Source organism: Aquila chrysaetos, chromosome 1 (assembly GCF_900496995.4).
Source record: "Aquila chrysaetos chrysaetos chromosome 1, bAquChr1.4, whole genome shotgun sequence".
Classification (NCBI taxonomy): domain Eukaryota; kingdom Metazoa; phylum Chordata; class Aves; order Accipitriformes; family Accipitridae; genus Aquila; species Aquila chrysaetos.
The window spans coordinates 20,457,751-20,481,791 of record NC_044004.1 but is presented as its reverse complement, the minus strand read 5'-3'; the positions used below and the strand labels follow the sequence as shown (position 1 = coordinate 20,481,791).

The 24,041-nt window shown below is 39.8% G+C and overlaps 2 protein-coding genes across 4 annotated transcripts in view; both read right to left on the bottom strand.

Moving 5' to 3' along the window:
- Positions 1–16,642, bottom strand: part of SLC34A2 (solute carrier family 34 member 2) — a 53,663-nt gene extending 37,021 nt beyond the window's left edge. Inside the window, exon 1 of the mRNA XM_030009376.2 lies at positions 16,609–16,642. Coding sequence (XP_029865236.1) covers positions 16,609–16,621 — 13 coding nt within the window. The 5' untranslated portion in view covers positions 16,622–16,642. The remainder of the gene's footprint in view (positions 1–16,608) is intronic.
- Positions 1–24,041, bottom strand: part of ANAPC4 (anaphase promoting complex subunit 4) — a 53,393-nt gene that overhangs the window by 7,021 nt on the left and 22,331 nt on the right. For all 3 annotated transcript variants that reach the window (XR_003922699.2, XR_003922700.2, XR_005932136.1), the window contains exon 29: positions 16,609–16,667. The gene's annotated coding sequence lies outside the window, so the exon portion shown is untranslated. The remainder of the gene's footprint in view (positions 1–16,608; positions 16,668–24,041) is intronic.

The following is a 24,041-nucleotide window of genomic DNA, read 5'->3' as shown; positions in this document are numbered from 1 at the left end:
AATGACCTTTACAGGGCTCTGAGATACATTCACGTGCCCAACAGAGTCAGTATTTAGGTTTGTTAACCTGCTGCCAAACCAGCTCCAGAACTGAAAGAGTGTAACAGCATCACCTAAGGAGTGCTGCACAGAGGACACTGTAATTAGTCTGGAGACAGTGCCATCCTACAGCAGCAATACTCTTCAGGTACCCTTGTGCTGCGGCCACATCAGTGCATTGTACCACACTCCCCTGCCTTGGAGAGTTCAGCTAGGACGATACACAGTGCTTTGCAAACATCAGCAGTTATCACCAGGGTGAAGAAAGATTGGGTGTTGACTTTTGAATTACACAGTTCAGGAAAGAAACGTCATGGGATATCTAAACATACTAAATACTCAGGAAATCTAATTTGTGTCCAACTCACAAGAAGGAAGCAAGTAGCAGTGCCCCAAACCTAATAGCATGCAAAGCATGACAAAGGAAAGATTCCCCATTGCTCGGCTGTTGATTGTACATGCTACAGAAACCTCAGCTTTGCCTCTGGTGACAAACAGCATGCAAGGTATGAGGAGATTACAAGCCAACGCTCTATGATTCCAAGACAAAAAAAACCAATAAAGGGTAAGTTAGATGTTTCGTATCAATGAAGAGATGCCATTCTCAGAAAAATGGCTAACTCCATAAAACCTGTGGTGCAGCAGTAGTTAAGAAGCTCTTCTTTCCCTTTTGAGTAATTGGGGGATTACATCTCTCTACAGGTAAGATCTAACCCAAGCCCAACCTAAGCAACATTGCTTGACTTCAAACAAGTGAGAAGAAGACTGGGTTTAAAATAAAGACAGACTAAAATATGCATGCCTTGTCTAACTCCACTGTTTGCACCTTTCTGCGCTATTGGAACTTTTTGGGTTAAAAGAAAAAAAAGGCATAAGAAACTAATAGCGTAACAGGCTCCTGTTCAATATAAAGCATAGCCCAGCTTCACCATTCCCATTAGCTCAAGTTTCTAGGTTGGATTTTCTGTAGTGTATTTCTAGTATTTCTAAAAGAACCTGAAGGAGGTTTCATCAGCTTTGTGCTCTAAGGAGCTATGCCTATTGCTCTGGATCTATGTGTATGTTGCAAACTTCTTTTATACTTATTTTAACTACTGTTAAAATTCAACATGTATTCTAAAGCAGTTTCAATTACTCCAGAAGTAACATTAAGACTTTAAGTAGATGCTTTTACCAACTTTGTATGCTGTAGCGCTAATTAAGAAATACTCTGAGGGAGCAGAATTCAGAGAGATTAAGTGGTGCCACTACCTCAGTGCTAAGCAGTGTCTGAACTACCAGGTCATACGTGATAGGGTGCTGCATTTCTCTAATGCAACTACCTTGATTTTGGATCCAAGCACGCAGTTCTGTGCAAAGACACTGTTTATGAATAGATGAGCTTGGGTTGGCACTACTTCAAGTCTTTCTTGTGCCATCTTCCAGTGGCTGGTGCGGACCTGTCCTCTGTGAATTAGAAGCCCAAATTCCACGGACGCTAATGAGACTGGTTTTGACATTACCAAGGGCTTCATTTTGCTGTGACAAACACTCCTCTTGTGGCCAAAACAGTCAAGTTACAGGCACACATGAGGAACCACAACACCCCACATTTCAGGGTACTTCTTCAGTGTCCCTTATTCCCATAGCTGTTCGTATGGCTGATCACCAACAGTCTTCATGTCTCTGAGTATAATTAAAAATAGATAATAAAACCGTATAATAACAATAATATACACACAGCGTAATAAAAATAGTTCCATTTTTTAAAAAAGAACAAAAACAGAAGCTAGCCTTGTAAGGAGAGGCATGGATGGGACTGCAGGCTGTGAGGTACAACTCTCCACACCTCTGTTGTTGCATGGGCAGCAGGACTCCAGTCACACTTTGCAGCTGTACAGTTTCCAGAGCAACATAGAGGATGCTCATAATTAGCTGATGAGAGGCTTAACCTTTGAGGCATTGGTGGTGTTAAATACTAAAATCTAGGCTCCATATATTTGCTTGCACTTCAGCACAAAAACCCTGCAGAACCAACCCTTTCCTTTTCTGTGGCCCTATAGCCCTGCTATTCACTTGTTAAGCTTTTCACCAAACACAGATAATAAATGTTCTCCATCATTTATAACACTCATGTTTGGAGGGGTTTGCTAAGAGCTACCTGGTTTGCTCTTGTATTTTATCTTCCGTGCTAATAGCCTCATAGCCAACAAAGCAGATGGAGCTGAAATACAGATGCAAATAATTAAGTAGAAAAGTGACGTTAATGGATTCCCTCCTTTCACAGAATGGGAGAACAACATGAAAAAGGTCTGCTGGAATATATTGTTTTACATCAGTTCTACTTTTCTTCTATTTTGCAGTATCTGAATGACCAAATGCCTCCAGCTGGGGTGGCAATGAACTGCAGATATAGACAGACAGAGAAGCTGAGAAGCCTTGATTTTTTCTGGCCTCTGAAAATGTAAAATTCTGCAGGCTAAGCCTCTCTTGAACATTTAACATTGCTTCATTTCTGCGAAGTATCACAGAAGACAGCTTTATGATCCAATTAAAAAAAAGTGTTTTGTTTGAAAAGTTTGTTAGCCTTTCAGATAAAGTCAGCTTAGCTGCAAGCCTATCTATCAAAGTTCCATTTGATCACAAATAAAAAATCCAAATAAAAAGGCCAAACAAACGCCGGCCAAACAAACGCCAACCAAACCTGAAGACTTACATACTCAGGGTTCCCGGATACTCTCTTTGTTTTCTTTGGCTTTGCAGTCATGATTATTCGTTACTATTTTTAGCACCAACAACATGCTTCTCTGAATATTAACAAAACAAGTAGAGTCGCATTCCTACAATGAAAGGAAGGTCAAATAGACAACAAAGCACCCCAACCTAGTTCTAGGAAGACTATGCACTACGGAAACAGTAAGCCCAAGTAAATGTATAACACCCCCAGTGAAGTTTGCAAGTACTATGCCTTGACTCGACATGTGCAGGCACAGGCTGGCATATAATAGGACCCAACTATCTTGATTCCTGGGCCAGCGATCAAAAGGCGTGTTTCTCCGTCAGCAGTGCAGGCTCACCACCCACTGATTTCTCAGGCAAGAGCTGAAGCTTCTGCCTTTGCAACCAAAAAGAAAAGAATATCCAGAGAGAAGACTCTAGATAAAACAGCCTTTGCAAGGAACGACTTGGGGAACAATGACAAATGAACACCAAGTTTTAAAGCTGCATAACACCCAGAACTGCAGGTATCTGCAACACTTACCAATTTAGCATTGCATGCTCAGAATGGCTAAAGAATGACCTATTATTTTGGAAAATGGAGAAAGTTGAGAGAGTACAAAGCAGTGAACACTGGTTTGCATAACACACATTGCAGGTAAGAGAAGCAAGTAAAGGGCTGCATTTTCATGTCCTCACTCACAGTAAGCAGCATCTTTCTCACTACAGTAGGCCTGTTTAAATCACTTGGCCTATAGAAAAGCTTTCTCAACATAAATATCAGAATCTAATGGATGTATTTTCCATTTACAGACCTGGACTTGCTCCAGAAAGACAAGAGGAAAGACTCCCCTAGTAACTCAGAGAGGGAGAACAAGTAAAGCGTATTTAAGTAATTTGTCCCTGGGAGAGAAAGACGCAACAGCACCGGCATTAGTTTATTAATGGACTGGAGACTGCTATCCGCTCTGCTTTCTCCTCCAAACCATGCAGCTGCCATACCTTGTTGCTTAATTATGATAATTTTAATTGTTCCAGTACCTGAGAACATGCACTATATCCTTGAAATACATTCAAGAATACATGTAGAGTTCTATAAAAGCAACAACTGGCAAAAAAAAAAAATTGTATAGATATAAGAGGGAATAATTATTTATTATCTCCTCTGATTTGCACAACTGTACTTTCTGAATTTGACCAAATGACTTTGCATCAAACCCACAATTCTAGATTAAGTTGAAGCATCTAGCTTACAGAAAATACTTAGTCTTCATTTAAAGAGACTAGACGATGAGAAAGCCAATACGTCCCTGAATTAACTGTTTCCAGGGTAAATGATCCTGACAATTAAAAGTGTGAACTGTGTTCCAAGCCTTTCTCTCGCCATCCTTAAGATCTTGAATATTTTTCTTGATGCAATAAAATTAAATAATTGGAACTATTTAAATTCTAGCTTAAGCATACTTAAAATTGTATCTGCCAACCTGCCAAACTGAAAAATTTGCATAGGAATTTGAAAAAAGGGATTTTAAGGGCACAGCAAGTAATTTTTCCAAGATAATTTTTTACTTCAGAACTGAATGCTATAGTCAAATCCATGCACAAATCCATTTTTTTCTGTATTCATCCTAGCATGTTTATAATCAGAAAATAAATTTAAATGGGTTTAAAATTGCAAATAGACATTCACAGATAAGAAATACAAATTATGCTATCATGTGGAAGAAAACATATTGCAAAAATTAAAGAATAATTTCTATGTCTATTTGTTTTGTTCTGTGGTTTCTCCTCCGTTATTTACCTTACACTTTCCTACTGCCAGACCTTTTCCACGTCAAGTAAAATTATGATAAATCTCGGTCGTGTATTTACATCTGTAAATCCACAGATGACAACCAAGCATCTTTTTTGTTACTATATTTGCTTTTTTTATTCTTTGTTCTTTACAGAAAGTATTTATATAAATAAAAACAAAGAGGAGTTTAGTAATAACGAGTGCACAGATGTACTGCACAGATGCCCGAGAAGAGACAAAGGGTGCGAAAGGTCCGTCCCCCGCCCCATGCAGGAAGGTGGTGTGGCTGGAGACCCATGCGTGCTGCAGCTCTGCACCTACCGGCACAGCCCGAGGAAGGTACCTGGGCTCCCCTGCACAGCACGCCAAGGACCAGGCACCTCCAGATGTTGCAGTGGGAGAGACCAAAAAATCCCCACCACACACAGCAGAGAAGCCATCCGCTTTAATCCCTGCGACAGGTGAGCAGGCAAAGAATTTGTAAAGGGGGTCCCACACTGCCAGTGCCGCAGCCCCAGATTTGTGAAAGGCTGGCTGCTCCAGAAGCAGGATTTTTCAAAGTTGTTGCTGTTATTTCTATACTTACTAAGCAAAAGGTATTGGGCTACACCCTATCTCATGCTAGGTGACATTCAGATGTAATGCAATATTTAATTTCATGAAACCTGTCTTGCCAAAGTTTGCAATGACCTCAGCCTAGGTGCTGCATTCCCACCTTCCTTTGACACAGGCGCTTGCACTCTTCTGCTTAGTATGTTGCCTTCTTTTTGCTTCACTGCCAGCCTTCTGCTTTTTCTTTTAATTCTCTTACAGTTCTGATAAAAGGTGTCTGCCTTTCTGGGTCCTCTGCCACTCTCCTCCACTTTCTATTAGTGTCCTACGGGTCTTTGACCTTGATTTCTTTTCACCTTCAAAAATTCCTCCTAGAATCTCAAGTACAAACAAATTATAGCTACAATTTCCATGCCACTGAAGTGCTAAGGGTAGAGAAGGTCTTTTTTTTTTTTTTTTTTAAAGTTAGACTCATTTGCAAAATAAAAATAGTGTCTTGTGTTAGAGAGCTTCTCCAATGTTTTGATGACTGGCTTTGTATGTGACTTCCCTAAAACTTTATATACAGTATAAAAAATTAATCAAGGCAGAGCTATAACAGAGCTGAATTCATTCATGTTCAGTCTTACAAGATGCACCTCAGTTTCATAGAATCATAGAATATCTCAAGCTGGAAGGGACCCATAAGGATCATCGAGTCCAGCTCCCAAAAAGTCTGGGGAAAAAAACATGACCTGATAGCATATTATCTGAGAAATGGTATGCTATATAACAAAGACTTACAAGTAAACAAGAAGCAGCATAAATTTTATACGTGCAGGCTTACATGGCTGTATTTTGACTTCTGAGTACTTGCTACAGGCTTTTTATGTTTTCAGTTAATTCCTTGAGAAGTGCACCCACAGGTTACCTACAGAGATTAACTGCAGCATGCCATGCTTTGAGTCTTATGAGCATGGGAATGAAAAGCTGTGACCGTTATGAGACAAATCTTGGCCCTTCTGAAACAGGTATGAAAATCTCTACTGACAACTCCAGCTAGCCTTTCATTGTCATGTTTAAAACCAATGTAGCCTATATTTGAAGCCTGATAGAATATGTACAGTCTGCACTAGATAAGAGTATTGCTATGCTTATAGTAACCCTAAGCACTCCCAAAGAGAGCAGAACAACACAAAACCTCTTAAAAATACCAACAATAAAAAGAAGAAATGGCTTTTGCACACAAAGTCAACTGAGCTGGCTCCGTCTCAGCACAGCTCTAGACTCTGTGCTCCAGCATTGCAAAGCATGCATCAGCCCACAGCAGCAGGAGCGACGGCAGTGGAACCAGCACTGGAGCCAGGAGCGGCGAAGCCTGGTCTCCTCCGGCTGCGCTGGCCTCGGTGACACTGCTCACCACTGGGGCAGGGAGTGCCGTTTAACCTGAACAAAGGTGTGTAGAAACAACAGACTGGGAGAGGAAACAGATTAGAGTCTGGCAAGAATCGATTATCTAATAGTGAGGAGTTGCAGTCATAGCTGGTCATCGGGGTTGGCTAGATAAGGGGATTAGGGTTTAGAAATCAGTGAATTGTCTAGGGTGAGCAAGAAGGGAGACAGATCTGAGGAGGAGTACTGGTAAGGCTGGTAAAGAATGTGAGACAGAGCCAGGAAACAGGAAAGCTTTGAATGGAGGGGGAGACTAAGGAAAGAAATTATGCTCGAGAGGGAGGGAAAGATTAGGGAAAAGGGCACTTAAGCGCAACAGGAACCAGCTAAGCAAGCATAATGGAAAAAAGATATTGGGGCACTGATGGGGGACAGGACAAGGGCACCCCAGAAAGGAGAGTGGTGTCTGGGGAGGGGGCGAGATTTGCAGGCAGGAAGCTCAAAGAGCTTGGGTAGTGATTTCCATAGTAAGCTCAGGGGGACACCTGGGACTGGCTAGAGGAGGAGACTGGCAGAAGATACCTCAAGAGAGCAGCGGAGATGACAAAGCAACCAGGGTGCACAACCGTCAGAGCTAGGTCAGGCTCAGACTGGAGAGGTGGGGAGAGAAGACGTGACCAGCTTGGGGAGAGAGAGGAGATGAAGGAGCAATTGAGTCTGTGCCACCAAGTACACACTTTTCTTCAACCCCTGGGATGCAATCCAGTGCTTAGGAGGAGCCTTTTCAGCCTTTCTGCGTGTCCAAGCTACAGTGCTACTTTCTATTTTAAACAGCAGCACACTTGCTTTGAATGGGAGTGCCTGCAGGAGTTAGTTCATATCGTGTTATTAACCACCACCTAGCCCAAAAGCTGTTACGGATCTGTTACAAGAAACCTGAGGGGTTTTGTACATCCCTTTCTGATCTTTGAGTTCAAGCGATGGTTTTTAACTTACATATAATGCTGTTTATTATACTAACACTTACTATAGCAAGCGAGAATGCAGAACTTGAAAAATTGTAGACAAAAACCATCAACATTATCTAATGATTCATCTAGCCTGGTTAAGGAAGCTGTATAGCTCATTAAGTTTATTTTAGGAGTTGGTTTGTCATGAGAGACAATGCCAGACAGTTGGCTTCTGCAAAGAACATTTTTTCTCATTATTTTAATCTTAGTAAAATATTACAATTACAGAAAAGTATAATTAATCAAATCTGTTTATTAATTTCATTAGTGCGGTAATGAATTAAATACAGTTATCAGAGTAGGAAGGCACTTCTAAATCACTGTTTATCAACAAAGATGAAGCTGAGCTCAGAAGAGATCATCTGAAACTGGACAATTAGACATTAGCTTAATGAATTTGTTGATGGTCTTTCTGGTCTGGCCACCAGCAGCTATCAACATTTACCTACAGGATAAGAACATACAGCCAGTGCAGGGGTAGAAGGACCGGGCTTCACCTTGGTGACAACCTATTCTCTGATCAGTTTACATCAGCAATGAAGACTGACCCCTTTGAAAATATCAACTGACTGAAGACCTGTATTCCAATAACTCTTGTGCTTGAGAGAGCAGGTATTACATAAAACTGTTTCACTTGCAGAAGAAATAATTTCACTTGTATTTAGGAAAAAAAAAAAAAAGACTTTTTTAAGAACACACAATGACAATTTGAGGACCCAGTTTTCCTGTTATTCTTGGGATATGTAACTTATATCTGGCAGGCAAATAGCAACGGTGTTGACAACAAAGTAATTTATTTTTTTGGGTGTGAATCAAATTCTTTTTGCTATGCATATGCTTACATATACATGTGCAAGTATTCTTTGCGAAAGACAGCTTGATAGCTGCACATCCAGATTGTTATCTTTCAGGAAGGACAAAACCAAACTGAACCTACACCAACCATAAAAAAGTATTTACTCACTAACCCACACTGATATATTTATGCCAAAACCAGATGAGGATCATGCACTCCCCTCAAAGAAGGCATTTATTATTTCAGGATGCCCTGTAAAATTGCAAGTTTTATTTCCTACCTTATCTTCATGGACTTTCCTGTCCCTCCCCTACCTACCCCAATATTTAGAATACCTTTTCTTGTGCAAAGCCCCTCAGGTGGTGGTTTAAGGTTTCCCCCAGAGCAATGGGGAGTCACTCTCCTGTCTGTCCCTTGCAGGAGAGGCATTCGTTTTTGGTCTACCCCAGTGTTGTCCTTTGTGCTATGATCTAAAACCACCTCAGGCCTTGTGTTCCCCATGCTACCTGACCATAGCCCTCTCACAGGGGTGTCTGAATACATCCTTTTTTTCTGCCCAGATCTGCAGCCTGCAAAGTTTGTTGATATCACCCTGAGAGTCCTTGTCCCCTACAGTGCCAAATGATCTTAAAGACAAAACAAACAAAAGCTTATTTAGGAAGATTTCAGATAAGGCTAGGAGACTGAAAACAAAAGTATCGCAAGTGTAGAACACAACCCAGCTGATATTTAGCTGGATATCTTCCAAGATGCTTTTGCCTCCCTTGCCTGAGAGTTCCCAGCCATATCCCATTAGCTGGAGCTGGGAACACAAGTTTTACAGCACCAACATGTCAGCCAGGCGTGGGCCAAGTTCTGAAATTTTCTAAGGCAAGTTAGAGGAGGACGAAAGGTTGGGTCCCATCTTCCCCCTCCCCCCATCAATTTTACAATTAGCATTACAATTGTAATTTTCATTTAGTACCTTCTTCTCAGTATAAGTGACCTTAATATTGATAAAGCTTCTTGACGATTAATTCTATGTCAGCTTTCAGTGTTCCCTGACTGTGTTTGGAGTTAACATCTTAAAAATAAGATAAACAAGTTGCTAGTTTTGCTTTGTGAGCAGGAAGAAACTCCATAGATGACACCCTATCGCGATGACTGTTAACCAATGCCTATGCCTTATCATCACACTGAATTATCTGAAGACTGAACCCTGACCTCATGCGGAAGATATTATTGGACTTAGCTTCTGTTCTGGGGACTGATCTTCTCATTTAATGGCAAAAATTCTGATATTCTAGATACATGGCTTCATCCTACACCATTTGCTCATCTCACAGCAGTTACAGGTTCAAAACATTAGTAAAATTATCTGTGAATTTTTCCATGTTTAACTATCTTCTTCCAGTGATGACGTTTTCAAGCTTTTATTTTTTTATTTATTTATTAAATTATGGCAATATTGTGAAAGTTTTCATAATAAACCATTAAAAAAATAATTTTCCTTTAAGGGAAACACATGGGTTAGGATTTGTATTTCCAGGAGCAGATTCCTTGTAACAGCAAATAAAACAAATAGAAATTAGTAGTATAAATTCCTAATTCAGTTTCCTTCCTGCAACATCCCTCACTCTAGTCAGGTTCCTTCAGACTGAGACCTCAAAGTATTGGATAACGCATAGTGGCTTCCTCCTCAGAAGAGCCAGAAAAAACAAACAAACAAACCAACCAATCAACCTCACTCTTATTTGTTCATTCTCCTCCTATTTGCAGCACCCTCTTCTTCAGAAACAAAGCTCTTCTACCTTGTAGGTAGGACCTTGCCATCACCCCTCCTATGTACTTGAAGGCCCCACTCTTTCTCTAGTACCAGAGCTGCTGAAATCAAATCAGGTGTAAGATAACAACCATGGAGCATTGGCCCAAACACAGGAATCTGAACAAAGTTTTGTGCTTGGGCTGTCCTTTTGACATGTACCAGAAAGTTGCTAAAACATCCTTAGAAAAGTTAGCCACTTCTGGATGCTATTACAGACTCTAGGGAACCAAGGACTTGACTTTGTATTTTGAGTCTGCTTTATAATTAATAACAACTTCTTTTCAGGATGCACTTGCACCCACACATAGGTGGACAGCCATCCAAAATCAGAGCTAAAGAACATTGTTAGCTTAAATCATGAATTCAACACTGGATCAACAGTGCTTAGCGACCCTGGAAAATCACCCCTAGAACAAATAATTCATAAAGCTTGTGGTGTTTGGGGCTCCATATTCAAAAGGACACTGATTACTTTTACCAGCCACAGGAGGGACTAAGTGTAAGAGGGACTTGCTGAAACACGCACAGTAAACTACACAAAGCAGGTGGAAGGGACGCAAGTGCTGTGCTGACTGGCATGCTGAAGATTTTGTTTTATCTCTATAAAATGAACTAATTTTGGTCTACTTCCCCAACATAGCTACATTACTTTGATGCGTATGCTGTGTTTCTGCTCACTCTCCTATCTTTTACTTTAGCAGAGTTTGCCTCCTTCGTGTCTGCAATTCAGGGATGTTGCAGAGCTCAAGAACTTAAATATTAGCCGTTAGGTATTCTAAGGCAGTATCGGGAATTGAGGATACTCACTCAAGAAACATTTTCATCTTACTGTCTGCAGCCTCCTCTGCAGAACAGTCACCCTCCACCTTTTCCTCTGGGACCACTTAAAGAAGATGAATCAACTCATAACTTGACACGCCTAATTATTACATGCTGCTAACATTCAAGGATGCTGTCAGATAAAGAAGAGGGTGTAGCTTCCATGCAAACATGCTTTCCTGCTCTCAAATCAAAGGCCTTCCTTTAATTAGAGTCATCTAATTAATTGAGGTCCAAATGAAGCTTCACAGGCAAGGGCAAATCCAGATGAGGCATCATAAATAAGCAATACAAATCGCTCATTCATCCTATAATTACTAGATATTTTCAAAACAAGCCTTACAACGAGGCTGAGGTCCCCTATTGTTTCTATCAGGAAAGGAAGAAAAAGCTTCTTTAATCACCTTATTTTGCTTTGGTCCAAACTATTTTTCGGTACATGCTATCCACTAATCCTGACAGGAAAGGATGGCAGAATGAGTCCAGCATTATTTTTCCAATCTTTCTTTTTTGGGGCAGCAAAGAGATGCAGCTGAAGGGTGCTTTATTCTTCCAGCTACAGCAGCAACGTAAGGTGAATGAGATGAGGAGAAAGAACGAACCACAGCATATCTGCAACAGGAAAACTGGCTTGTCTTTCTTTCTTTGCACCTCACTAGTGCTTATCTCCAAGGTAGCACTGCTCACACAGATTATGGAAACATAGCAGTTGCTCTGGAAAAGAAGAGCAGACCTCATGCCATGGCTTAGAAGGCAAATCCGTGTGCAAGTGAAAGGAAAGAAAGACGGAGTAGGGTCTCTATTCTCATCTCTGGACTCCCATAGGCCACCAGCTCTAGTTTATCTGTGCCAGCACACAGAATACTACTTTTCTTCAAGTTCTTTCAGACATCTTCTGAAAAGCATCTTGAGACAGCAACCAAACAACTGAATCAGACACAAACTTAGGGAACGTGATGCTAACTCACAACAACTCCGCCATTTCATCTGAATCCATATAGAGGTAAAATCATTCTCCCCTCTTGATCTGGTTAATTCAGACAAACCCCACTTTCAGTTAGAGCTATTATTTGAGTAGAGTAGAAGATTATAATGACCTCAGAAGAAGGTCATTAAGCTTTTTCAAAAGGCAAGCCAAATAGGATTTTACAGAGAAGTAATATTTTGGTTTTTTTCAACCAATCAGTTGCTGTAACAAACTTTCAGGGACTGAAGAAGCATTTTTCTTCCTTAAAGCAACTCTGCTTTTTTTCCAGCTATATCTGTTGGTCTGATAAAACATATTAATCTCTCCTTATAAATATTGCCTTTCAGAACATCACAGATGTATCAAAACTACCACTACAACAACTGATCATGATAAGTTTAGTGTACAAAGAGTCATTTTAGGACAAACTCTGAAGGAGGATTAAACCTGTATTTCTGAAGTGCCAATAATACAGCCACAGCATTTCAGACTGCACAAATGAAGACAGTACAGATTTAAGTAGGCCAAATGAAGTCATTAGCAAGCAAAGTACATTTCCCCAAAGCACTTTTAGGATCAACTGGTCAAAGCATGGGACAAGATTGCTGACACTGGTTGACCTACACACCTTTGTATCGGAAGATTCCCACACATAACGATTAGGTCAATACAGAAAGCGTAACAAGGCCTCCGACAGGCCATTAAGCAGAAGACACTGGCATTTGAAGTGCACATCTGATATAAAGAAAAACACTGCTTGAAGGCTCCCAGAAATAGATGTTTACTTAAGATGAAGACAAACAGGAAGTCAATAGCAGCTTTTACAGCTAGAGAACAACGAACCCTGTAAATATTTTCCCCTCATTTAATTTAAAAAACAAATCAACCTAATCTGTATTCTCATTTTCTGCATTTGCTCTCTGTTCTTATTATTGCAAACAATTTGGGTAGGTGGAATATTCTTAGAAACTGAGTTTTCAGCAATTACTACCAAGAGATCACTTTGAATGTAGGGTAGTAAATATACATACTGAAGGCAGACTAAACAAGTGTAGCCTAAACGAGCAGAGGGAAAAAAGAAAAAGCAATTCTGTGTAGTCAAAATATGTAAGTAATAAAAGTAATGGGTAGAGCTGGCTTCTTAAGGCCCATATTCTCTCCAGCCACATGCTCCCCCAGCATCTAGTCTCCCCAGTAGCACAGTAAACCCACAGAAGGTTTCTGAAATCAAACTTCACAATATAATTCCTCCTTTCCACCACCTCCTGTTTCATACAAAATAGTGGATCTCATGGCTTCTTCTTAAACAGCTTCATCTGCTCAAAGAAAAAAATGCTTCTGTCTGTCTTCTCCAGTTGGGCTCTCACACTCTTAACCATCCCAGATCTACTCCTAGCTGAGTCTAACAACTGAAGGACCAGCCAAGAAGGCACAGTAATATTCCTTTAGCTTCACATCACAAGTAGTCAGAAATGGGAAAGTACAGGTTTAATCAGAAATCTTAAGTCACAAACATGACCTGCAGCTGAAACAGAAATGACATAAAGGAAAGAGGACAGTATAAAAAGCTTTCCATAGTTTCTGTCCCCTGGTACAAAGTCAAAGTCTGGCTTTGAGAAAGTAAGGAATGTGCCAAACACCTGGACCTTTAAAATAATTGCAGTGCTGTATGTACTAAAACATGCAAATTACCCAGCAGTCAGGAAGTAGGACCACTGAACTTCTAAGTGTTTCTTCCCACACAGACCCTCTTCTTCCCCTCTAGGTATGTTGTTTGGCCATTTCTCTGTGTTTTCTGTATGTTAGGTAACTGCTGGTCCAATGGGGCTATCAGGTATCTAGAAATCCTTGATAAATAGCCACTCTGCGTATACAGACCAACCCTACAATGTCTGCACAATGACTGCAAGGTTGAAGGCTGGCAATTTTTTATCCAGAGGCAGTAAAAGTAAAAATCATGCCTTTCACCAAAAGCTACACCAGTCTGTTGTAAGCATGCATCAGGTCCACACGTATTTCAGATGTGCTCATAACAATAGCAGCATGTGCCCAAATGCTTCAGTCCCATTCTCAGGAAAACTTTCCTGACTGAAGGCCAGATTTTCAGAGGTACCTGCCTGGTGTGCAGAACCTCTCAGACACACAAAACATCCAGTTAATCCTGGTGAACCCAGGAATAACTAGAACCAATGTAGATTTACATCATCCAAGAAAACCTGAGCATTTTTTCTGCACATACTCTCTGTGTGCTCATTAGAATTATATTAAAAAGAAGGTTCAGGTTGTTCTTTTACCAAAAACAATTCTACTTGATAGAAAGATATGAAGACATGACTACCTAAATGAGTTGCTGTAAGCTAAGGCAGGGTGTGGATTTATGGCACACTAAGCACTTCACAAAAACTGCCCTTGAGCATGCCCTTATTACATGGTGCCATTAAGCTGACTCCACTATCCCTGCACGGTAGCTACCTCACATGTGCTACCAAATAAGAGTTGTGTGCATAGGCACTCACCAGCCAGTAGCTTATTTTTATAAATCCAAACACTTCCACCACTATACTGTATCTTGTTTGCGGATCCATACACACTGGTCCAGTTTTTTAAAGGAACTTAGGCATTTAACTTGGTTGTTTGGCATTTAACGGGCTGGCACAAAGCAAGACTATGTTAAGTCACTGCATATACTACAACAAGGACAACTGTCTAGATTTTCTTTTTTAATTAAGTGATGCAGCACAGGACTTTTTAAAGCACAGCCCCACCTGCCTATGTGAACCTTTTGAGTTACCCAGGGTTAAGCTAATAACAGCTTTATTAGCATGCAGAAACAGTACTGGGCAGGTATTGGAAGGCACCAAAAAGGTGTGCTCTGTTTTAATTCACATTTTTCCAGACAGGTAAGAAACTTCAGAGTTTAAAAAAGAGGCATTACATATTTGGCATTGCATTAGTATTATCAGCATTTGCCTACAACACTTTGAAAATAAACCTTTCATTACATCCAGACATGATTTACAGATACACTCCTTCAAATAGAAACACTGTGTTATTTTTAAGACAAATCCTGTCTTGTGTCCAGATCTGATTTACAGTTAATTTCCTTCAAATAAAAATGTATGACGCAGATTTCCATTTGCTTTCTGCCAGAAACTTCTATTTTTAGATGCAAGGCAACTTTATACTCCTTCATATGCCTACCCCTCCTATACAGCAAATAGTGCATCTTAGCAAGGGCTGATACATTCCATTAGTTAAATAAATTCTGCAGAATTGCTGACAAATTGTATCAACATTGTTAAGAACAGCAATGCATTTGGACCTCCTACTTGATGGAAGTCTGCTAAAGAAAATTACTTTTTTTTCTTTAGGTGTTTTTTTTTTTTTTTCTTTCCTTTTATATTTTTTTTTAATTGTCATTTTTGTATGTGGAAATAAACCAGAAAAAGAAGTAGCTCTCTGGGCACTCTTCATACTGGAACCAAATTGCTCTGACACAAAATGTCCTTCTGCATCTGTCAAGTTGGGGCTGCTCTAGAAGTCTTCACTGGCTCCCATTTTCAAGACATGAGGTCTCGTGTCATCAGCTTTGCCCAATATTGTCTCCACCTATGTCTCTCCCATTTCCTCCCACACTCACCTCCCACTCTCCATGCTCTGCCCAAATTACTGATGACTGACCTTTTTGGATTCTTTATCCACTCCCAACTGTGGACCTTCTTATATCCCACCCATGCTAGTAGAAACAACCTCTCAGCCAGTATCTACCAAATATTTTCCCTCCATCAAGAGCACCCAGAAAACTGTTCTGAAAAACACTCCACTGTTAAAGATTATGGGGATATGTAGAAAACATGAAATGACACTGACCGTACCTTCTGTCTGACCCTTTCTCTGGCATATGTCTGGTAACATACAGACAATATAGACAAATATTTTGTTAGCTAAAGGAAAGTACTGAAATAGTTTTCTTGGTTTGCTTTTCTTTTACCCCAAGTGACAAAGCCGGGTTTAGTTTTTCAGTAAAAGTGAAAATTTGGCACACATTTGATACACACATAGGGCTTTTTCTTTTCCCTTCCCTACCTCAGTATCAAGTGAAATGGAATTTTCTTGATTAGAAAAAAAACCAGTTTTTCTATCTATCTTGTCTTCGTGATGGCCTGTGTTTTATATTTTATGAAATGATGACAACTTCAAAAACGTATTTAAATACATAATGTGAGAGGAACATGCATTTACTGCTTTTCCTGAAACTAAACAGCTCCTTATCCAAAGTGCGGGAACACAAACAAAAAGGACTTAGTTTACTAATTTCATTCTCCAGAAGGCCTCTGCAACACAAGTAACACCAGAGTCCAGTGAGATCATGCAACTCAAATACTGTGTTTGAGAGATCTGTAACACTCCTGGCTGCAAGCTTCTAGGAAAGAATTAACTTCTTCTAGTAAGTAGTTTTTCTCCTATTAGCTAAATGATTTTGAGTTAGATGAAACTATGAATATTTGTCCAAATGTTTACATTACTTGAGCAAATGTTAGGTAAATTCCATCCAAACAATGAAGCAACTTCCAGCAATGAGTAACAGAAATAGTGCCTCCCTCACATACTTACTTCAGTAAATGTCTGAAAACAATCCCATAATCAGGTATTGCAATGAAGAATTAAAGACACTGGGAGGATCACAACATTTGGAACAAAAACTCTTTCACCATAATGTAGATAATGTCGATGTAGGAAGAGGGACTTTGTACTCACCTTCATTTCTCATGGATGTTCTCACTTATCTATTCTTCTCAGTGCTTCCAAATTATTTCCTGCTTTGACAAAACAAAACTATTTTTAGAGAATTTATCGACTCTGGAAAAATATTTTAAAATAACACTTGGAAAGCCTACTAGAATGAAAAAGATTCCCCACATGCTTAGTCTAACTGGCACTATCAAATATTTCCCATTTTATTTAAAACACTTTCATAAACTGAGAAAACAAGATCCTGGAAATAATTAATACTTAAAATAACCCACAATTCTGATTGAATAGGAAGTCCTCTGAAAACACAAATGCAGTTTCCATCACATTAACAACCAGCTCCTTCAAAATCATCTGTTATAGAACTGCAAGTGTTTAAAATGAAGCATTAAATTAAGAATTTTGTCAGGAATACAGTTATATAAGCATCGCCTTACTATTAGATAGATTAAAATTGGAGAACATGAGCATGGAGTACGCAGAAAAAAATCAGAGCTGAGTTTTACCTGTAACCAAAAGTTTAAGTTAACTAAGGAACCTATTAGATTACAAAAACACTGTTACTTATTTTTGCCATATGACATTTTCTCTATTTTCTACAGAACTAGTGAAGTTGAAACAAGAGTGTCACCTATGCAGCTTACACAGCCATCTGCAACGCTGAATGTTTTTTCAAAGTCAGTGCCTGAAATTTTTGCTGGCTACCTATGACTAATACATTTCCTCACATCTCAAAACAGACCTCCCACTATCATGGAGCTACAGCACCTTGTGTCAGCCCCACATTTTCAGAGGGCTTCTAGATATGTAGGAAGTGTACTGAGATTTTAAATGAATGAAAGGTCTTCCTTCTCTAAAACAAAAAACCAAACAAATCACAGGCCATGATCTAAAGCGTTAACAATAATGATGTGTGGTATTTAGGAACATTACTGTAAATAACTATGAAGCTTGATTAGGATTAAATAAGGTTATGATAAACACAGTGGAAGCAGTCTCCAAAAATTAGAACATACAATAGCAACCCACTGCCCTGATTGCAGAAACCAGTACAGGTTTTCCACCACTGCTGTTTCCCCACGGGCAAAACCCAGGCCCTTAGAGAAGGCAAATCCTCACCTCATGTTAAGACCTGGCTTGAGAAGCAGACTTTCAGCGAGGAAGTCTGCTATATCAAAGCAGCAGTCGGAAGAATGAAAGACAAAGAAGGTAATGTATGGCATGATCCATGTCCTGCCACAGTTGTTTCTCATCCTGCAAAACAGATAATACTTCCCAACCTCAACGTGTTGCAGAGTGATGTTATTTTCAGATATTGCTGAAGCGCTGACACGCAATGCCACTAACTCAAACTGTATATGGCAGAGAGATTGAATTTAAAACAAAACTCTCTCTTGGGAGAGGGAGCTTCAGGAAACAATCTCAACTGACATCACTTCTCAGTGCTGACACCTTAGTGACATAATGCCATGATGAAGCTTTATTTTACTGCCAAGTCTGGTATCCTCTTATGAATCTAAATTGAGCAAAGAGGTTGTCTTCCCTGCATGCTTACTACAACTCTTCAAGCACAGGCAGCAGCAAAGTTCTTGTGAGCAAAGACACCTGGATAGAAAGTGGTATAAGCAACACTGACTTTGCAATAGATCAGCTAAGAACAATCACAAAATCCATCCCAGAAGTGATGATAACAAACAAGAGGGCAATAATGAAGAGCTTGGAAAGATAATATAGTTACCAAGGGAAACATTATGTCCAACCCTTAGTGAGGACTCTGGGAAAAATGCTATCCCCTTAAAACACCAGTAGTGTTCTGTGTAGCACCTGGAAGTCTCTTGTTCGACTCCCGTCTCAATCCAGTCATACTTAATTCCTGAGACAGTCACAGCAGTTTGCTATGAAATGCCTCCCAAATCCTTTTTAAGGATTGTCAGAGCTTTGAACATCTTCACCTCCTTCATATTAGATTTGAAAATGAAGTCATGACATTACCTGATAAAACACACATGCTATAAATCCATAGACCTAGATGACAAATAAAACTGCAATGGACAACAAAAAGTGATTTGAGTTTAAAAAAAATCACCAAAACACACACCCCAAAAAAATCCCCTCACCAACGCCCCACCCCCAACATTCACAGAACAGCTCCATAAAGTTAAGTTTCTCTTATTGTGTACTTCAAGCATCCTAAGATGTTCAAAACCACATGACATCCAAAGGTAAGAAAAAATATTGTCATAACTGGTAATACTCAAATCAGAGCATGAGTCTGGACCTTGCAGAACACCCATCAAATGTTGATTTTGCGAAGGCAGGCAGGCAGAGTTTCCAGATTTAAACCTTTCTCTGATGTTAACTCAATGGCTTGTTTTAAAATATCATCACTTGAATACAAACTTTGGCTATCTCCCCAAGGCACAAAGTGTGCGTAAAGAGAAGTATGTGTCCAGGCTCAAGTTGTGGAAGGATCTCAGCCTGAGAGAGAATTAAGAACAATGAAGACACATTTCTGTTAAAAGCATTTGCAGATGTCTGCAAGTGGGCTACTTTGTTCACCAAGAGTGACCTGCAGCTTCTCACAAAATCAAAATATTACACTCAGGAATAGTCTGAGGATACAAAAGCTTCCTTATGAGTTCAGACTGTCGCTAGCACAACTTGGAGCTGCAGGGCAGAGGACAGCAGTTTAGCCACAGCTACAGCAAAGTACCACCCATGAACAAGAGCTTAGGACCACACTGTATATGGTGAACACCAGATGAACAAGAGAAACACCGACTGAAGGATACAAGCTGTTCATTTAAAACAGGCTTCACCTTGCACAACGTTAGGTCGTATTATGTCCCAAAAGCAAGCAATGCCACTTCCAGCCAGATGACAGCACTGAGAACTATTCTTTATATAGGAAGAATACTCCTTGTGTATACTTTGCATAGTAGAAAGGGAACGCAACCACAGCAACTGAACTAACCTTGCTGGTGCTTTACTGGAAGTGGCTCACTACAGATTGGACAATCCCACTCTAGGAAGTCAAGTTCAACTCAGATTACAAATTCAATGCAGCAATAACTGAGCCACATGTGCTGTTGTTATGAGTACACGCATGTTAGCATGTCTGAGGGATGTTAAGGAATAAGAATAATACAATATCTAACGGCAAGCAGAAAAACTAAAAGGGAAGGTTGGGTCTGTTACAGAACCTTAAATCTGAAAGTTTCTAGTTGTAACACAGAAAAAGAAAAAAAAGTCAGTAAGCACTGTGGGAAAACAGAAGGGGTAAATTTCACCTACATTTGTTCAGGACCATCCCCCCCACCAAATTATAATTAACAGGGATGCACTTGTTTTGAAGTTCTGCCTTGGTTCACTTGAGACAACCCAATTCCAACATGCCTGCAGGAGCTCTGCCACAGCTTCACTTCTGTCAGACAGCTTTTGCAACTGGAGTTCTTGATGGATTTTGTTCTACAAAATACATAATTGACGCTTTTGTTAATGCACTTTATTTCAACAAATTGTAAACATTTTTCTTGTATTTGTTTACTACTCCTCTTTGACTCTTATTGACTGTAAAGACTTGCAGATTTCTTCTGATGTTAATGTTATGAAGTCAAGCAGATGAGGATGTTCACTGACATCTTCTAAGCTTTGCTTTTGTAGCTGTTCAGTATTAAACTAGGAGGGAGGAGAGGAGGGAAGCACTCCCCCCTTGTTGGGAGATCTCCTTTGACCAGGACTTTAGAACCAAAGGCTGACCCTGGATCGGTTTTGTTGGGTTAAGGACAGGGTGGCACAGGACTTTGGCTAGAGCGGAGATCATGCCAGTAAAATGTCAATATACTCAACCATGACAGATAAGGTTGTTCCTTCACTCAGTACTGAGCAATCAAGCTTCAGGTCAAGGAATTACCAGTAATCTACAAAGATAAAATATACTGGAGAGACAGGAAAGAGGGGATGGAGTGTCTCTTCACTCTCCTCCAGCTGCAATTTGTTTAAAATCCCTTACACTTTGGTCATCTCAATCTATCACCTCCCTGAAAACCAACTCAAACCAACTCTCAGAGCGTCATTCTTCCTGAGTGAGCCACCTGATTTAAATCAGACCCTACTTTCTCTCAACCTTTGGTAACTTTAAACTTCTCCAAAATACAGACTGCATCTTTATAAGAGGATACCACATCCATTATTTGACATGTGATCACTTCAATACTTTTGCCAATTACAGTGATTCTTCACATCAAAAAAACATTAGTTCTATTTTTAAAAGTATTTTAAAATTGAATAGATCAGAAAATGGAGAAAACCAAGACACATTGTAATTAGCCATGTATTTATGGATCACCAGCAAAAGTTCTTGAACGCAAATCTCCCAGGTACAAACCATGTCTTCTTATTTGGGAGCACAGCACATCTAGCATTGTAGATATCCCTGCAGTTGAAATAATACTCAAAATTTGTAAGAAAGTCATCTGGGTGCAAAGTAACTCAAAAGTGACAGCCCAGTCACATAGTCACTTCTGATTTCAGATTTGTGGCTGCTTTTATTAGAAGGCAGAGATCAACCCTGAGACTTATCTACTAAGCAGGGAGCTTCAACTTAGAACATAGGCAGAAGCGAAACGTGTAGTTGGGAAACTGAAAGCCTTGGTCACCTTTTACTTGTAGGGCACCATTTTAGGAACATCAGAGTCTTTTTAAATTCATATGAAGCACTCAACTCTGCTGGTTTATATCTTTTTTTACTGTAGTCTGGACATTCATACCAAGTACATGGAACTCTTTATCCATTTATGATAAGTCATGATATCATTGACCATGCATGACCATAGTAAGTCCAATCTCTGTCACAAGTTCTGATGAGAAACCAGACCAAGAAGTAGGTCTGATCTAACTGTTGTCATAAACATAGTAGGAAAGTAATGAAAAATTCTGCCTTCAATTGTGCCCAGGAGCCTCCAGTGACCTTTTACAGGGACAATCAAAGGTGGAATTTGGCCCAAAGCAACTTGCTTTTAAGTTGCATTCAAACATCAGGATGATTAATAGACACCACAGAGAAATCAATATACCCCTAAACTCTGGAATGGTATTTTAAGTCTTCCAAAATGATCTCATCAGATACACTGCTAAAAATCTTTGCATCCAGTTCTTGCTCTCCACTTTCCCTTCATGCTCTCTTTACACTGGGTCTGTCCTTTCAATCTTTAAAAAAATGCCTAGCTACATACATCCATCCTCTTTGCCATTATTTCTTATGTAATCAACACTGCAGCAGCAACATAGCAAACCACATAGCCAGGCAGTGTAAGAAGGGAAACTGATTTCATTTTAAAACAAAAGTGATTTCATTCACTCACACCCTCATATCCACATATAAGCACCTGGATGTGTGTGTCCCAAGTAGCCTGTGCAAGATTCAGGTGCCAAGACTCCTGAATCCAGGAGGTCTGTCTAGGTCTCCTTGTGACAACACAGAGAAAAAGGGACACCAGCTATTGAGTTCTTACCACTTCGGGCTCTTCTTAGGCTGGCAACCGTGTGCTGGTTTTGGATAGGCCTTTTTGTACCCTTCAGGAACTGTCATCAGGATTTTCTCATTTGCTCAGGTCCTTCACCTCCTGACCACCTGCACGCAGACACATGCTAGAATTTTGATGACCTGCTAATCTAAGTGTCTTCAAAACATGCCATTCTTATAGCCCTTCTGCCGCTGCTGCTCCATCTGGTATCTCCAACTCCCAGACATTCCCATTCATACCAGTCTTAACATATCTATTACAATTCTCCAAAATTTCAGTAATCACCAACCATGAAAGACAACTACAGAAATTATAAACCTCTGCAGAACAAAGCAGAGGAATTGTTTCAGTGCACAGCAGAACTGCACAGTATTTTAAGGCAAGAAGTGAACTAACCATAGTTTGGCCATCGGTTATAAACAGCTTGTCTTCCAATACTAGTTTATTTAATAGTCTTCTAATAAGACCATATGCACTCCATATTCTCTCACCCAAGGGATTACTACATGTTGAAAAAAGTTCTAGAAACTAAACTAATTTAGAAGAGATTTATTTCTAGGTACCACAAAAAAATCAAGAACTCTCATCTGCTTTACTCACTAGTTCATCTTCCTGCCTTAATAATACTTCCTAGAAAAATAAAATAACTAGAAATTAGGGCAAACAGTATGTTGTTTTTCATGCAAGTGATCAAAATAACATCACCTCAAAATTAATATACACTGTCTGGAAACCACAGTGCCCAATGATGCCTTCCATCCTCCTTCTGCATTTCAATATTCTGAACTTTAGCCAAGTAGTTGAAGCGTTGAGCCTCCTACAGATTAGCTGCAAGAGAGGGGACCTCACAAATACCACACATTTCTAAAAGAGAAAGCAAAAAGCATTGTCCGTTTGCTTCTAGTTTAGTAGGATTCCACTACAAAGGGAATACGGTTAATTCAACACATGGAAAGATAAACTTTATTTTCTTCAGATTATTGCAACATTTGAAAGCACTGGTCTTTGTGCTATCCTCAGGAAACCGCAGGTTACCTCAACAGTCTACAGTAAATACGTGACCAGATGAACAAACTCCTTACCTTTGCCCCTGTGGGTCTTATCTGTAGTGGCTGTTTAAGAGAATGATTTTCAGTGCACCTGAGGGCAAGTCTTCATCTTCATTACAGAATTTATATATGAATTCTCTTGAGAATTACAAGAAGCAAAGTCAATCTCTGAAGACTTTATGTTAATAACTAATTTAAGAAAAAAAAAGTACAGGGAAAAATGATTGCACCTCTAAATCTGTGAAAGAATCACGAGGCTGAGAAAAAGAGGGTTTTCTTCAAATCCTACTTTCTGGTCACTTTGGAAGAAGGCCGTGAACCTCACTTTCTCAGCTGGCTAGAACATACCCTGATGTCCAGACTGTAGAATCAAACATTTTTCAGCCAAGCAAACAAATAATTGGTTTGTTCAAAGCAGAACAGATTCAGTGACTTAGTAAGAGAACTCCAACACCAAATTCAACATTCAACAGCTCTACTGACATGGGACTGAATTCCTTTTGTATGACAATAGGAGTATGGATTTGAACATAGAGTCTTTTATTTCCTATACTAGGCCCTACGTGGTTCTTTTTCCTCCTAGTAAGAATAGGCTCACTCTAGGAGGTAGAGCTCCTGGTGAGAACTGCAAGAACTAAACATGACAGGATTCTTTACTTTATCCTCTAGGTTAAGTGTGAGAACTGCATAAAACCACCCAAGGTCTTCTGATCCACAGCACCAGGCATGATTACATAATTTGCAGAGAGCTGCCAGCAGAGCTGTAAAACTGCCAGCCAGGAGCAGTAGCCATATAATACCCCCTGGGGGAAGAATGCTGGAACACCCACACTACATTTATATCCCATTATAACTTACTTCAACA